Source organism: Mobula hypostoma, chromosome 9, assembly GCF_963921235.1.
Source record: "Mobula hypostoma chromosome 9, sMobHyp1.1, whole genome shotgun sequence".
In the NCBI taxonomy this organism is placed as follows: Eukaryota; Metazoa; Chordata; class Chondrichthyes; order Myliobatiformes; family Myliobatidae; genus Mobula; species Mobula hypostoma.
In genome coordinates, this window is record NC_086105.1 from 52,544,178 (window position 1) to 52,561,277 (window position 17,100).

General features: G+C 44.1%; 1 protein-coding gene across 1 annotated transcript in view; it reads left to right on the plus strand.

The window, feature by feature from the left end:
• The window catches only part of dgki (diacylglycerol kinase, iota), a 252,405-nt gene that overhangs the window by 181,977 nt on the left and 53,328 nt on the right, over window positions 1–17,100 (plus strand). Inside the window, exons 21-23 of the mRNA XM_063058282.1 lie at window positions 11,638–11,738; window positions 12,670–12,749; window positions 13,166–13,210. Of these exons, the coding sequence (XP_062914352.1) occupies window positions 11,638–11,738; window positions 12,670–12,749; window positions 13,166–13,210 (226 nt within the window). The remainder of the gene's footprint in view (window positions 1–11,637; window positions 11,739–12,669; window positions 12,750–13,165; window positions 13,211–17,100) is intronic.

The window sequence follows — 17,100 nt, forward strand, 5'->3', positions numbered from 1 at the left end:
AATGTTCCCTTTTCCTCTTGGTCTGATCTGTCGTTTGTACTGTTACGCTGTTAACTAATGTTTGTGGATGCAGATGGTTGACTTTCCCTGCCATCCTCCCAACCTAAATGTGGTATGTTTCTCTCTCCACCCCGATCCATGTTATGCTTGGCACTTGCTGGTGGGATGTGCTCGACCGCACAGTATCCACAAGGTGCAACATGCTGATCTCCGTCGTGTCTCTGCGCCCCCCGATAGCTTCACGCTGTAAGTAACAATCTGCACACCTTTCATCCTCGTGGTATTGTTAGTTGTGCTCCTTTCTGTCCCCTTTAACCAATAGTTTATGTATTTATTATAAGACATAGGAACAGAATTAGGCCATTCAGCCCATCAAGTCTACTCTGCCATTCCATCATGGGCGATTTATTTTCCCTCAACCATATTCTCCTGCCTTCTTCCCGTAACCTTTGAAGTTCTTACTAATCAAAAACCTACTGAATACCCAATGACACCCTCCACGGCATCTGTGGCAATGACTTTCACAGACTCGCCACCTTCTGGCTAAAGAAATTCCTCATCATTTCTATTCTAAATTGACATCCTCAAATTCTGAGGCTTTGCCGTCTGGTCCTAGATTCCTTCACTATAGGAAACCTCCTCTCCACCTCCACTCTATCTAGCCCTTTCAATATTATGCACTCATGTGGCATAACATGTTACAAATACCATGAAGAAATGACAGATGCAGCCAGACAGGGTTGCACGACAGAAACCCATTAAAACCCCAATAATGCAGCATCTGATTAGCTGGAAATCCTGATGGGCCAGCATCTGGCTCAGTCAGTAATCCCTGGATATTTCCTGGAGTCCAGGGGCAAGAGGGGTGTGTGGCCAGGTCTGCCTGGGCCGGGTGTGGAGCTGGAGCTGGGGTCAAGAACACCAGGTGTTAGCAACATGAGTAGGTTTACAGCTGGAACCAGGGATCGCATACTTGTACATATAGAGTCATAAAGAACTGCAGTGCAGAAATAGGCCCTTCAGCCCATCTAGTCTGTGTCAAACTATTATTCTTCCTAATCCCGTTGGCCTGCACCCAGACCATAGCCCTGCACACCCCTCCCACCCATGTACTTATCCAAATTTCTCTTAAGTACTAAAATCGAATCTGCATCCACCACCTCTGCCGGGAGCTCATCCCACGCTCTGAGTGATGAAGCTCCCCCTCATGTTACCCTTAAACATTTCACCTTTCATTCTTAACCCATGACCTCCAGCTCCACTCTCAGCCAAGCTCAGCGGACAAATCCTGCTTGCATTTGCCTTATCTATACCCCTCATAATTTCACATAGAAGTTTGATAAACTTCTATATAGTGGAGAGTATCCTAACCTGTCGCATCATGGTATGGGCATACCAATGCTCAGGACTGGAGAAAAACTACAGATAGTGGTGGATGCATTACAGACAATGCCATCCCCACCTTATAGCACATTTAAATGGAGAGTATCATCCATCGTCAAGTACCTCCACCATCCAGGTCATGCTCTCTTCTCACTGGCACAGGAACCTGAAGTCCCACACCGACAGTTTCAGGAACAGTGATTACCCTATAACCATCAGGTTCCTGGGCCAGCATGGATAGCTTCACCCATCTTAACTCTGAACTGATTCCACAGGCTACAGATTCACTTTCAAGGACTCTGCAGCTCAGGTTTTCAGAATTATTATTTTTTTATTTACACAATTTGTTGTCTTTTGCACATCGGTTGATTGTCAGTCCTTGTTTATGTACAGCTTTTTGTAAATTCTACTGTATTTATTTATTTTCCTGTAAATGCCTGGATCTCAAGGTCGTAGATGTTAATATATTTGTGCTTTGATAATAAACATACTTTGATATTTCCCACTCCGTTTAAATGCAGTGGATACACTGGAAAATACACTGCTGTGTAACATGTACAAGAAAATGACGTGACAGTTTGTTTGGGTATTGATCGTAGTAGCATCCACTAATACAGAATGTCTGGTAGTCCTGTTCCACCAAAAGTTCATGTCAGGCCAAGTTCATTGCCATGAGCACAGCTATGGTGAGGTACAGGTACATTGAAAAGCTTGTCTTACAGGCAAGCAGAGTACTGTGCAAAAGTCTTGGGCATATATATGCACACACACACACATATATATAGAGAGTTAGGGTGCCTAAGACTTTTGCACAGTACTGTAGCAGTTTTATGTATTGCACTGTACTGCTGCCGCAAAAAAGAACAAAGTTCAGGACGTGTGAGTGATGATAAACCTGATTCTGATATGAGTCTCTATTACAGACTGAGAGTGTGAAGAAGGCAGAGAGAGGGGAACCATGGTTAGGAAAAGGGGAACGGAGAGCAGAGGGAGCAGAAAGTGCCAGAGAGACATTCTATAATGATCAATAAACCAATTGTTTGGATCAAAAGGCCTTGCCTGAAAGTTACTACAAGGCATTAATAAAAACTGTCAAATAATTGGTAAATAAATTTCAGCATGGATGAATGAGAGTTAGTACAATTGGTAGGAAGAATAATGGGGCACTTGTTGCTTGCAAGATGCAGGTGTGGAAGGTGGAGAGATTCAGAGTAAAACCTCTCCAATCATTAGATGTTCCACCATAAGCTAGCAATGAAACATAGGAAGTCCAGCACCACTTGGTGAGGAAAGGCTTGGAGGGATATGGAGCTAATGAGGCCAAATGGGATTAGAGTAGATAGGCATCACAGTCCGCATGGACTAAAGTGTCTATTTCTGTGCTGGAGGATTCTCTGACTGTATGGCTTACTTTTAAAGCCGGGGTTCCCAACCTGGAGTCCGTGGACCCTTTACTTAGTGGTATTGGTCCATGGCATAAAAATGGTTGGGAACCCCTGTTCTAGAGGAATTTATTTATTTATTCAGAGATAATTTAGTATAGTTATTTAATCACCTTATTTAGGGATGACATTAAGAGTAGTGAAATTATGATGCGACAACTCTTAAAATATTAAATATTGCACAGTTATTATAAGAAGGTTATAGATACACTGGAGAGGGTGCAGAGAAGATTTTCAGAATGAATCTACAAAAAACAAGAAATGATCAGTACTCTAAGGCTCTGATCTCTTCCCTTGAAAGGTGATGTCATGAAATCACGCGGACTTGACCTGGTAGATACTTCAGACCTTTTCTGGTTTTATCTTGGTATCTAGTGTGTGCTGTTTTTCTTTTCTTGCTGTTTGAAATGATGAAAAAAAATTTGACGGAGTGGATACGGAGAGAGTTCCCAGTTACGAGGAGCAGAACTGGAGCCGATCAATGTACAAAGTATAGGATAATCCAACAGGGAATTCAGAAGAAGCCTCGCCCAAATTTGCTACCACAGGGGAGCGGTTGAAGGGAACAGTACAGAAGTGTTTGAGGGGAAGCAGGATAAGCAGATGGGAAAGAAGGGTACAGAGGATTCTGCTTTAGCTAGGAAAGGTGAAAGGAGGCTGAACTGGAGTACAAATGGACTAGTTGGGTGGAAATAGCCTGTTTCTGTGTTGTACATCCAGTGTTATCTCATGTGCTCAGTGTAGTGTGTGTCCAGGAAACGAGCACTGTATGAACGTGTGCAGCAATAATGTACTTGTGTTAGTGATGATGAACACTGTTTTCTATCTTGATGATGGTCATTTTCATAATTAGATTGGACTGGCTTTCTTTGTCATATGTACATTGAGCATACAGTGAAATGGGTCATTTTACATCAGTGCCCAGCACAGTCCAAGGATTGTGCTGGGGGTGGTCCTCAAGTGTCGCCGTGCTTCTGGTGCCACACTGCCTGCCCGCAACTTACTAGCCCTAAATGTTCACCTTTGGAATGTGGGAGGAAGCCAGGGCATCTGGAGGAAACCCACATAGTCACAGAAAGAACATTCAGATTCCCTTTAGACAGCAGCGGGAATCAAACTAGCACCGTAAACTGCACTAACTGTTGCACTGCTGCAATATCTATATAAAAGTGGTTGCACCTATTTACAGAAGGAGTTGAGTAACTATTAGCAGGGTTGCAGTACTAATTTACTAACCTTTTCTGTCCAGCAACATACCTTATCTCCTCTTCCATCATATTATTTTAACCGTTTGTTAATAATGGTAACTTTGTAGAAAGTTTCTGAACCTGAGTGTATATCTGCGTGGCACCATTACGTAGCAGTTAGCATGATGCCATTACAGCTCGGGAGTTCAATTCTGATGTCATCTGTAAGGACTCTGTACATCTTCTCTGTGGAATGGGTGGGCTTTCTCCAGGTCCTCCAATCTCCTCCCACAGTCCAAAGACATACCAGTTAGCTGGTTAATTGGTCATTGTAAATTGTCTCATAATTAGGCTAGGGTTAAATCGGGTGTTCCTGGGCAATGAGGCTCGAAGGACTAGAAGAACCTATTCTGTGCTGTATCACTTGTTACGTACCCCGTAACTGGGTTGCCAAACCAGCAGAAATGGATCACTCAGTTGGAGTCTGGATTACTGGAACTAAGAAAGTTTTATTAAAGAAATAAGCAACACAGTACTCTAATCGAAAGAATAATACATGCAACAGTTCAGCAATGATAAACACACATGTCCACAGAACTAGGATAATAGGATCAATCAAGCTCTATCGTCGTCTAGGGGTAAATGACCAGTTTCAAAGTGACGCAAAGTTCAGTTCAATTGAGTTCAGTTCAGTTCACAGTAATCACTGCCGTGCCGTGGGAGAGAGAGAGAGAGAGAGAGCGAATGAATATTCAAAATCGGATTCCAAACAGACCTTCGATATTCCTCACAGTCAGCTTTTGGGCGAGCCCTTTGTAATGTCTTCTGAGGTCACCGACTGTGACCCCTCCGTTTCAGATACGGTCGTTCCTCTGCAGTGAACTTGGCACCCAGGCAAGGACGGACACACACCAGGTTCCCGCCGATCATACCTTTCCACCCTGTGCGTCTATGGCTTGGTCCCAAGACCAGCCCTCCAAAAACTCCCACCGACTTGTGGGAGGTGCACCGCTTCCAGGGTCTCGTTACCTCGTGGTGTCGTGTCTGTCCTGCCTTAGCAAACCTATCCCTTTTTATCCCCCTGCTGGGGTATCGCCTGTCCATCACACTTCAAACAGTTCAGGGTTCAAAAAGGAGCCGATCTTGACAGTTCTCAGACCGGTGCCTCCTTCCGTTAAACTCTCTCGTCTCTTCATTAACATTTCCAAATGCTGCTCCATTGTCTTCCTTATCTCTCTTTCTCCTGAAGACAGGTGGCAGATCAACTGCTGATCCCACTGGTGCCAGCACAGGACAGTTAACATCTTAGTCTATGTGTACTTTTTGTAACCCTCTTTCGTCACACACTAAATAAAATATATACCTCTCAGTGCTGGGTAATATCTTCCAAAAATTAAAATGTAGAACCAATTCATTAATCTGAATTTGTTTAAGGCTGAATTAAGTCAGTGGCACATCAGGTAGAATTAGATTATGCTGTTATCAACACGTTGGTGAATTTAGTTGGTGAAGTAACATCTTAAAGTTACTGAATCCCATTGATATTAACAAAACATGAATTATACAATTTGCACTGTTGTAAATGTTCAGAAATGTCATCTGAAATCCATTCCACAGACTTTCTTCTGGAACGATTGACCCCCAACACCCCCATGGTCGTAATCCAAAGGGAACAAAACAGAACCACACAGTTGTTAGCCATTCTCCCTGGCACCTGATTCTGAACAGATCTGCTGCCCTTCCCAGCAGCCCTGCCCACCCTACACTCCAGTGACTGTCGATTATTAATTCAGTGAGGTAAAGGGCTACAGGAGGAGGAGAGTGAACCAGAGGAAAAGGGAAGGAGGTGGAGAACATTTCACCTTCTGCCCTCTTCCTTCCCAGTCCTGATGAGGGATCTCGCCCCAAAGTGTGGGCTGCCCATTTCCCTTCATAGCAGCCTGACTGCTGAGTTTCCTCAGCATTTTGTGTGTGTTGTTTACTAACACAACTCCAGGCTAGATACCTGAAGGTAAAATTATTTAACTTTGGACACCAGTTTTCATTACACCAACAGGGCTCCCAGTCCACAGTTTATACCCCAGCTGCCCTGATCTGCGACCCCAATAACACAAAACCACCCATGTCCTAAATGGATCCTCACTATCTTTTTTGCTCACTTTTTAAACTACTTATATAATTTAATTTTTAATATATTTTCTTATTTTAATTTATAGCTTTATTTATTATCATGTACCACAATGCACTGCTGCCACAAAACAACAAATTTCACAACATACAGGCATGCCTGTGATATCAAACAACAAATTTCACAACATACAGGCATGCCCGTGATATTAAACCTGATTCTGATTTTACCCCTCGTCCTTACCCCCACTGATCTGCTCTCTGTGCCGACCCTGATCCCTCCTACTTCCAAATGCCAGTCTTCCTTCCTGCAGTCCCTGCCAGTACCAAATTCCAGTGTCCTCCTGCATTCCTGCCAGGTCTACTGTCCATACCAGCTTCAGCCAAGAAAGAATACTTCGTTTCCCCCTCCCCAAACACTCCCATTTCCCATTCCACTCCTCATACGTCCCCCAGCATCTTGAGTACACCTGTGGCAGCCATCCCAGCATAGGGGAGAAAAGTTTTAGGTATAGGACCTAGGCCTCTAGCCGAGCCCCTGTATTGGTGTCCATGTGCTGTGGCCTCCCAGCCCACCTAGAGCCAGTTAGTTTTAGAGTCGTGCTGCACAAATTCACGCCCTTTAGTCCAGCATGTCCCCACTGACCATCAAGCACCCAGTCACATGAATCCTACGAGGGTCTCGGCCTGAAACGTCGACTGCACCTCCTCCTAGAGATGCTGCCTGGCCTGCTGCGTTCACCAGCAACTTTTATGTGTGTTGCTTGAATCCTACTGTGACCCATTTTCACTCTTCGCACGTGCCATTATTACCTCATAAATGCAAGAGATTCTATCAATGCTGGAAATCCAAAACAACATACAAAATGCTGGAGGAACACAGAGGGTCTGGCTGCATTTCTGGAGGGGAATAAATATTCAATGTTTCAGGCGGGGACACTTCAGGAATGTCCCGGTGAAGGGTCTCAGCCACAAAATATCATTTATGAACCTTCAGAGATTCTGCCTAACTTGCTGAGTTCCATTAATACCTATCCCCCATCCAGATTTTCCCACTCACCTATACATTAGGGCTAATTTACAGCAACCAATTAACAGACCAACCCTTTGGGATGTGGGAGGAAGATGGAGCACCTGGGGAGGGGTGCTCCTTGCAATGACAGGGAGAATGGGTAAACTCCACAAAAGGCCAGTACTGAAACCAGATCCCAGCCGTGGTGGTGAAGCATTGGTTCAAGTAGCTGCACACTTTGGCGGGGGGGGAGGGGTAGACGGTCTCTGTTGCAGTGTCACCTCCTTTTCACCTGCCTCTGATGCTGCTCCCTGCATGTCCTCCTGTGTTCTTCATCGAACCCAGGCTGATCGCCGGCTCAGTTTTAGCACTTCAGTGAGGGATTGTCCAAGCCTAAGGTTACAGGTTGTGCTGGCGAAGGGTCTCGGCCTGAAACGTCGACTGTACCTCTTCCTAGAGATGCTGCCTGGCCTGCTGTGTTCACCAGCAACTTTGATGTGTGTTGCTTGAATTTCCAGCATCTGCAGAATTCCTGTTGTTTAGGTTGTGCTGGAGGGGTTTTCTGCTGCTGCTGAAGGTCCTCACTACCTCATAGATGCCCCGTTCTGCAATGTCACCTCTGATCTGCGTGTGTTGAAATTAGCAGAGTGATGGTGTCGCATAACAAGGTGGGAGGGGTGCGGCATAGTGGACAGTGAGGAAGGCTATCAAAGCTTTCAGCAGGATCTGGACAAACTGGGAAAATGTACTGAAAATGGCGGGTGGAATATAATGTAGACAAATATGAGGTGTTGCATTTTGGCAGGACAAACCATGGTACAGTTTACACAGTGAACGGTAGGGCACTGAGGAGTGTGGTAGAACAAAGGGATCTGGGAATACAGGTCCATAATTCATTGAAAGTGGTGTCACAGTTAGATAGGGTCCTAAAGATACAGGAATACAGGAGTTTAGATGATATATTGAAGTTGTATAAGACATTACTGAGGCCAAAGCTGGAGTATTGAGTGCAGTACTGGTCACCTATCTACAGGAAAGATATCAATAAGATTGAAAGAGTGCAGAGGAAATCTACAAGGACGTTGCCGGGTCTTGAGGACCTGAGTTACAAGGAAAGATTGAATAGGTTAGGACTTATTCCCTGGAGCACAAGAGAATGAGGGGAGATCTTATAAGGGATGTGCCCAGTGTAAAAGCGTACAGGCCTTTTGCCCTCAGGTTGGGTGAGACTAGAACTAGAGGTCAGAAGTTTAGGGTGAAAGGTGACATATTACAGGGGAATTTGAGTGGGGATCTTCTTTGCTCAAAGGGTAGTGCAAGTGTGGAACGAGATGCCAACGGAAGTGTTAGATGTGGATTGAGTTGTAACATTTAAAAGAAGCTTAGGTAAGTACATGGATGGCAGGGGTATGGAGGGCTATGGTCCAGGTGTGGGTCAATGGAAATAGGCTGAATAATAGTTCAGCATGGACTAGATGGGCTGAAGAGCCTGCTTCTGCACTGTAGTGCTCTATGACACTATTGCTGCACAACTCCACCAGGCTTGTCGTGAAAGCATCTCAATTGTAGTTCTCGTCTGCACGGTCTAGGCTGGATGGATGTTTGGGACTTCCAATCCCTCAAGCAACACCAGATTCTGCATTCTATTCCTGCTGTCTCTCCTTGTGACTGACATCCATCTGCCGAATTTAAGAGCCATGGGTTAATGTTGTAGCTCGATGAAACTCTGGCTAGATCACACTTGGAATATTGTGTTCAATTCTGATCACCTCACTATAGGAAGGATTTGGAGAGGGTGCAGAGGAGATTTACCAGGATGCTGCTTGGATTAGAGGGCATGTCTTATGAGGAAAGTTTGAGCGAGCTAAGGCTTTTTTCTTTGGAGTGACGGAGGATGAGAGAGCTGGCTTGACAGAAGTGCATAAAATGATAATGATACAGAGTGGACACCAGAGATATTTTCCCAGGATGGAAATGGCTAATACAAGAGGGTATAATTTTAAGGTGATTGGAGAAATGTATAGGGGAATGTCAGAGGTAGGCTTTGTTACACAGAGTGTGGCATTTGTATGGAATGCCAGGGGTGTAAATTGGACTTGTCAACGCTGCTAGGGGTGTGGTAGAAGCAGATACGCTAGGGACATTTAAGAGACTGTCAAATAAGGACATGGAAGAAAAAATAAACATAGGGCTATTTGGGAGGGAATGGTTAGATTGATCTTGGAGTAGGTTAAAAGGTCAGCACAACATTGTGGGCTGAAGGGCCTATACTGTGCTGTCGTGATTCTGATTTACCTGGTCTAGCGGTCACCTCGACATGTCCAGTAGAGTCATGAGCTGTCTTCCAGCATTGCTTCATATCTCAATTGCCCTCACCCTCTCTACCATTTTAGTCAAGCTTGTCCAGTGGAACGTTTCCCTCAACTCCCTCCCCTTGAGCAGAACTGGCCTCAGTCTCCTGTACCAGTATCGGTGCGTCGCAGAGCATGAATCTAGAGCCTCCTCACTGCTGATGGTCATAGTGTGTACTACTGATTAGCATGGGAAGTGTGTCTTTTAAGAGCTGGCATACTCCTCACGGGACACAGCAGGGCATGGACGGTGTGGGAACCACCCTAACACTGGTTCCCGTGCCTCTTTAGTCAATTTCACCACCTTTATGAGAAAACTGGATGAGGATGACTGCTAAACCGCACTGAGGTAGTTCACAGAGATTCAGCACTGAAACAGCCCTTCAGCCCATTCAGTCTGTACTGGCCATCAGTCACCAATTTACAGTGCCCTTCATTCTAGCAGTTTAGATAATGGCATTTTGCCCCCATGCAGTTCACAGATCAATACCAAAAACTGTGACATTCAGAATGAAAATTCACTTTTGTGGAATTTGCATGAATAAATGAACGCAGAGTGTAAACAAAGCACTGAACTAATTCACCAAGAACAATGATCATAGGCTGCCAGTTTACAGTGGGAGGCTGCTTATGGGATTTACTTTGGAAACTGATCTCCCATTGAAACTTGTACATAATACTTTGTCAAGAAATGTAACATCCATTTTCTTGTTAATTAAAGCAACAACCCTTCCTCTGCTGCCTACAGTACAATCAGATTTCTAATAACTAGAGACAACACACCCACAGAGGCATTACTGTTGTAAGAAAGCCTTCCCATGGGAACTGTCTTTCTGTAACACAATACAGACTGCTTTCTACAACACTACCCCTCCATAATGTACTCTGTACACTAATCTGACACTAATCCTTTTTTCTATTCAACGCACCCTCCCCAGAAGCTGCCAGTCACCTACAAACACAGGGATATCCTGCTAAGATAGGTAGAAATCCACCTTCTAGGCAGATTTTGGAAAGACTATAAGACATAGGAGCGGAATTAGGCCATTCAACCCATCAAGTCTGCTTGACCATTTGATCATGGCTGATTTATTATCCCTCTCAACCCCATTTTCTCGCCTTCTCACCTCTGATGGCCTTACTAATCAAGAACCTATCAACCTCCGTTTTAAATGTACCCAATGACTTGGCCTCCACAGCTGTCCATGGCAATGAATTCTACATATTCATCACACTATGACTAAAGAAATTCCTCCTCAACTTGGTTCTAAAGGAACATTCTGCTGTTCTAAGGTTGTGCATTCTGATAGACCTCCCACCTGAACTTTTTCCGCTGTCCTCCTTCACTCTAACTGAACTTGTTGAATATTGAAAGGCCTTGATAGAGTAGACGTGTAGAGGGTATTTCCATTCGTGGGAGAGTCTGGGTTGAGAGGAAAAATAAATCAGCCATGATTGAATGGCCAAGCAGGCTCAATAGGCCGAATGGCCTCATTCTGCTCCTCTTGTCTTATGGTCTTGTTGGTGCAGGGGTACGAGAGTATGGCAGGATCTAATGGAGTCATCAAAAGGGTCTGTGTGTTGGGGGAGGAGAGGGTTCAGGTGAAAGGAGGATTTGAGAGTGGGGAGACACCAGAGGTGAGGAGCTGGATTTGGTAGGGTATGGGTGAGAACTCAAGAGTATTCAGGTGGAGAGAAGCAGAGGGTCTGGAAGAGAGGAGACGGTTGACTGAGGTGGAGTGTGGGTCTGTTGGAGAACGGAGAAACTCCAGGTATGGCACATAGAGCGTCTGGTAAAGGGTGGGAGTGTAGGTTGTGGCAGATCTCCCTCTGCAAATGAATATTCTCAACAATCAAAGATACCACCAACAAATATTTGATAGCTATTGATCTCCTAGCTTTGAGAGAGCTGCACTTAAAGGGAATAAATTGGTCTGGTACAAATATAAACAAGGGCTTTTACTGGGCTTGTTCGTAAGGCATTTACACTAAAGTGTGTGCATGTGAGTGTAGCATTGTTGCCATAGTCCTCTCTATGGCCATTTTATTATCTGGAATCCTTTGATGGACAACTCTGAGTGTCACCGTTTCTGACCGTGACAAAAGCTGCCATTCTCACTATCTGTGTTTTGCAGCCCACACACTGTCCCGGGCCGGCTGAGGATGCGAGTGAACAGGATCAGTCTCCAGGACTATGAGAGCATGCAGTACACCAAGCAGAGGCTGCAAGAGACATGTGAGTAGCGACAGAAACACTGTGGGTGGTCGTATCTGAGCTCAGTGGGCAGCAAGTCGGTGGTACGCCAGTCAATCTCCCCTACCAATATGACCTTGCACCACTTCACAAGAACTTAAAAATTAGGGGCAGTAGCAGGCAATTTGATCCTTCAAAACTGCTCCACTATTTATCAAGATCAACACTGATGCACAGACTGCAGAAAAGCTTCTAGAAAGGTACAGAATCAGCTTGGCTAGAATTACTGAAAACTCTCTGAACAATTACACACAACAGGTGATGGTATAAAAATATAAGCAAGCATAGGAAGCTTAAACTGGAGAAAATAATTCTCCAATAACAACTCTACACCCTAATCTGAGTTATAGGGAAAGGTTAAACAGGTTGGGACTTTATTCCCTGGAGTGTAGGAGAATGAGAGGAGATTTGATAGAGATACACAAAATCACGAGGGATATAGATAGGGTAAATGCGAGCAGGCTTTTTCCACTGAGGTTGGGTGAGATTAGAACTGGAGGTCATAGGTTAAGGGTAAAAGGTGACATTGAGCAATGAGCTGCCAGTGGAAGTAGTGGATGAGGCATTGATTTCAACATTTTAGAGAAGTTTGGATAAGTACGTAGTTGGGAGGGGTATAATGCGCTATGGCCCAAGTGCAGATCAATGGGACTAGGCAGAATAATAGTGTAGCATGGACTGGATGGTTTGAATGGCCTGTTTCTGTGATGTAGTGCTGTATGACTCTGGGGTTCTAATCTGACAGACCTAAGGGTTGGGGACTGTACTCAGATTGTCTACATGAACAATTACTTCAGTACGCAGTGTCTCTATAAAAGTACTTCCATGTACTCTTCACACAATACTATTATCTTCCCAGAGTTTAATGGAAAGTCCCAGGGAATGTGATAATGCTTTCATTTTCTTCCTTCAGCAATTCCACTGGGAATTATTGTCATCCACGGAGACTGTGATCTGGAGACATGCCGCAAGTACATCGACCGGCTGCAGGAGGTAAGAACTTTCTGCTGACACCAGTGGGAGAACACCACATTCCCTCCCAGTTTTTTTGCTGGGGGAAATATGACAAGAATATTTTCTGCGAGACGATCAAGAATTTCAGCCCTTGATTGGAATTCCCCCACTAACTGCGTTCGCTGTGGTCCCCACTGATGGCAAGCCAATACTGGAACCGCCCCGTCTTGGTTGACTGGCTTAGTCCCAACAGGAGGTAGGACCTCCAAAGGCAGGGCTACCAGTCATGTGTGGAGGCTTTGCTAATGGAGAGGTTGGCAGTGGATCATGACTTGTTATCATTGCATGATAACATTATTAATTAATGGTTTCAGAATTCAGACACTTCAGGGAATGTGGTTTTCCAGATTCTAAGATGATAAATTATTGGTAATGATATTTATCTTTTCTGCCAGGACTTTTATCCATTAATGGCAGATGGACATCAGTTTCATTACCAGGTAAGATTGTTTCCTGGGGTCGTTCTGACTGCCCGAGGGATTATTTACTGCTGGTGAACTTCTGATCTCTTGTACAGAGGCAAAATTTCTGTGTATGCTGGAAATCCAAAATAAAAACAGAATGCTGAAGGTTCTCAGCAGATCGGGCAATGTCTGCGGAGAGAAAAACAGGGGACGTAAGCTGTTAAAAGCCTTCAAACTGATCTTAGATATCTCTGATAGCCTTAGAGAGCAATGCAGACTTGACTTGTTGAATGGGCTGTTTCTGAGTTGTCTGATTCTATGATATTAAAAGCTCTTTAGGTAATGTGAGTCCTGATGGAAACATACAACACAGAAATGGACCCTTTTAACCCACTTCATCCATGCTGTGATGCCTGTCTGTGCTACTCCCTTTTGTCCAGATTAGGTATGTAGTCCCCTCCAGCTTTCCTGTCCAAGGGTCTTTTAGACTTTGTATTTGTATCTCCCTCTACCGCCTCGTCTGGCAGCTCGTTCCATATAACTGCCACTCTCTCCAAAGATGTCCATTAGATTTCTCCCCTCTCACCGTAACTCTGTGCCCTCTGTTTCTGACTTTCTATCCTATCCATGGCACTCCTAGTTTTATGGTGTTCTCAGAATCCAATGAGAGTAAACCCAGCCTATCCAACCTCACCTTATAGCCAAAGCCCTCCATTGCAGGCATCACCCGGACAAAACTCTAATGCACTCTCCCAATTGCTAACATTTCTTTCCTGTATTGGAATGACTCGAATTGTACATGATATCCAACCAATGTTTTGTACATTCTCATGAAATCCCAACTCTCATACTCAAACCCTCAGTCTATGAAGTCAAATATATGAAATCCCTTTTTGATCACCCTGTGAAACCATGTCTCCATTTCAAGTGAACACTAGACTTGCACCCCAAGGTATCTACAGACATCAGCTTTCCCAAGGGTCCTATGTTCTTTTTGAGTTAACTTCACATTCTCAAGACTAAATTCCATCTGCCACCGCTCTGCCCAACTTTCCAGCTGATCTTACGTCCCACTGTATCTTTATACAACTTTCTTCACTATCTGTGACTGCACTACTTTTCGTGTTGTCTGCAATCTTACTAATCAGATCATCTATATTCTAATTCATTATATATTACAAACAACAGGTCCATGCCTGGATCCCTGAGGTACATCAGTCTTTTTAGATTTTTTGTCAAAGAAACTCCCATCTGCTACTTCCCTCTGCCTCCTATCGCTGAGCCAGTTTCCCAATATTCCTCAGGTTCCTTGTGGCTTATCCTTCTGACCAGCCTACGATGTGAGATCTTGTCCAAAGCCTCAGTAAAACCCATGTAAACCACATTTCCCTCTCTGCTCTCAAGGATGCAGAAGTCTTCATCAGAGCCTCAGCAATCTCCTCTCTTGCTTCCATTGACATATGGGAAAGATTGTATCAGGCCTTGGGGATTTATCCACCCTAATAGAACATAGCACATTACAGCACAGTAAAGTCCCTTCGCTTCATGATGTAAACACGAGGAATTCTGCAGATGCTGGAAATTCAAGCAACACACATTAAAGTTGCTGGTGAATGCAGCAGGCCAGGCAGCATCTCTAGAAGAGGTACAGTACCTCTTCCTAGAGATGCTGCCTGGCCTGCTGCGTTCACCAGCAACTTTGATGTGTTCACTTCATGATATTGTGTTGTCATTTTAACTTACTCTATGACCAATCTAACCCTTCCCTCTTACACAGCCTTCCATTTGTCTATGTGCCTATGTGCTTAAGAAACTTTAAGAGTTTCCTAAATGTCCCTAATGTATCTGCCAGTACCACCACCCGCAGCACTGCATTACACACACCACCACTCTATGTAAAAAACTTACCCCTGACATTCTGCCTATACTTTCCTCCAATCACCTTAAATCTATGACCCCTCATATTAGCCATTTCCACCCTGTCCACTCTATCTATGCCTTTTATCATTTTGTACACCTCTATCAAATCATGTCTTATCTTCCTTTGCTCCAAAGAGTAAAGCCCTAGCTCACTCAACCTATCCTCATAAGACGTGCTCTCTAATCCAGCCACAGTACTGGTAAATCTCCTCTGCCCCTCTCTAAAGCTTCCGAATAACCCATCCTATAATATTTAGACCACTTCCCCCTTCCTCTTACATGCTCCAGAATGTCAGCATACCCATCCCCAACTCGTATGACTGTGAGGCTAAGTACAGTTCCAATGCCATATTTAAGTTTGCTGATGGCACCACCATTGTCGACTAAATCAAAGGTGGTGACGAATCAGCAGTTAGGAGGGAGATTGAAAATCTAGTTGAATGGTGCCACAACAAACTCACACTGAATGTCAGCAAAACCAAAGAGCTGGTTATTGACTGCAGGAAGAAGAAACCGGAGGTCCATGAGCTAGTCCTCATTAGGGGATCAGAGGAAGAGGGGATCAGTAACTTTAAATTCCTTGACATTATCATTTCAGAGGATCTGTCACGGGACCAACACATAGGTACCATTACAAAGAAGCACGGCCATGCCTGTACTTTATTAGACGTTTGTACAGATTTGGCATGTCATTTAAAACTTTGCCATACTTCTATCGATGCACAGTGGAGAGTATCCTGACTGGTTGCATCTTGGCCTGGTATGGAAACACTGATACCCAGGAATGGAAAAATCAACAAAAAGAAGTGGATACAGCCCAGTTAATCACAGGAAAAGACCTCTCACCACTGACAACATCTACAAGTGGTGCTGCCACAAGAAAGCAGTATCCATCATCAAGAACTCACACCATCCAGGCCACGCTCTTTTCTCACTGTTGCTGACAGGAAGGAGGGACAGGATCCTTAGGTGCCACACCACCAGGTTCAGAAACATTTATTACTGTTCAGCTATCAGGGTTCCTGAACCAGAGTGGATAGCCTTACGCACCTCAGCATAGAATTGCCAAAGCCAGCTTGCTTAACGAATTGTCCGGCCGGGTTGGTTAACGATTTGCCCGGTCACGGTTGGTTACCGAATTGCCAGAGCCAGCTTGGTTTGTAAATTTACTTTGAAGTTTGAACTGTTGAATACTGATGAGACGTGCTTATTTAGGATTTTGGCCAAATTCCCTGGGTTCACACCCTAAGGGATCCAATTCCTTCCTTGGCTAACTGCATGCTTCTAATATACCAATAATAGGTTTTAGGATTCTTTTTAATCCAACTGAACAAGATTATTTCATGGTCCCTCTTTGCTTTCAGAATTTCTTAACTTGTCTTTACCCTATAAACTCAAAGGAGTTGTTTGAAACTTTGTAGGGGAAAGAATAGTGAGGGCTAACAACTGGTAAATAGGGAAGCAGGTTGTGCTAACATGATAACAGAGAAACACAGATACAAGTAGACACATGGAATGCAGCCGTGACAACACCCAGGTTTCACTGATTATTTTATAGCTTGCATCTATTATTGTAATAGAAAATCGGATGTACTGTTAACTAAGTTAGACCTGTGAATAATCATTTTATTTTGTAATCAAGATCTAGTTTGTTACTTAATTAAGTTTTTCCTGTAATTTCAGTTTCTGTTATTAAAACCTATAGTAGTTTATCCATTAGCGAACTTCCTGTGTAATCTTTCCGGCTGAGGATGTAATAGCTGTCCCACAGGTCAATCAGCTTTGCACACAGCAGTTTCAATAAATCTTCCATTATTTCATAGAACATAAAACATAATACAGGCCCTTTGTCCCATGATGTTGTGCCAACCTTTTAACCTACTCTAAGATTATTCTAACCCATCCTTCTACAGAGCCCTTAATTTTTCTATCATCCATGCACCTATCTAAAAGTTTCTTCAATGCCTCTAATGTATCAGCATTTACCACCAACCCGACAGGACGTT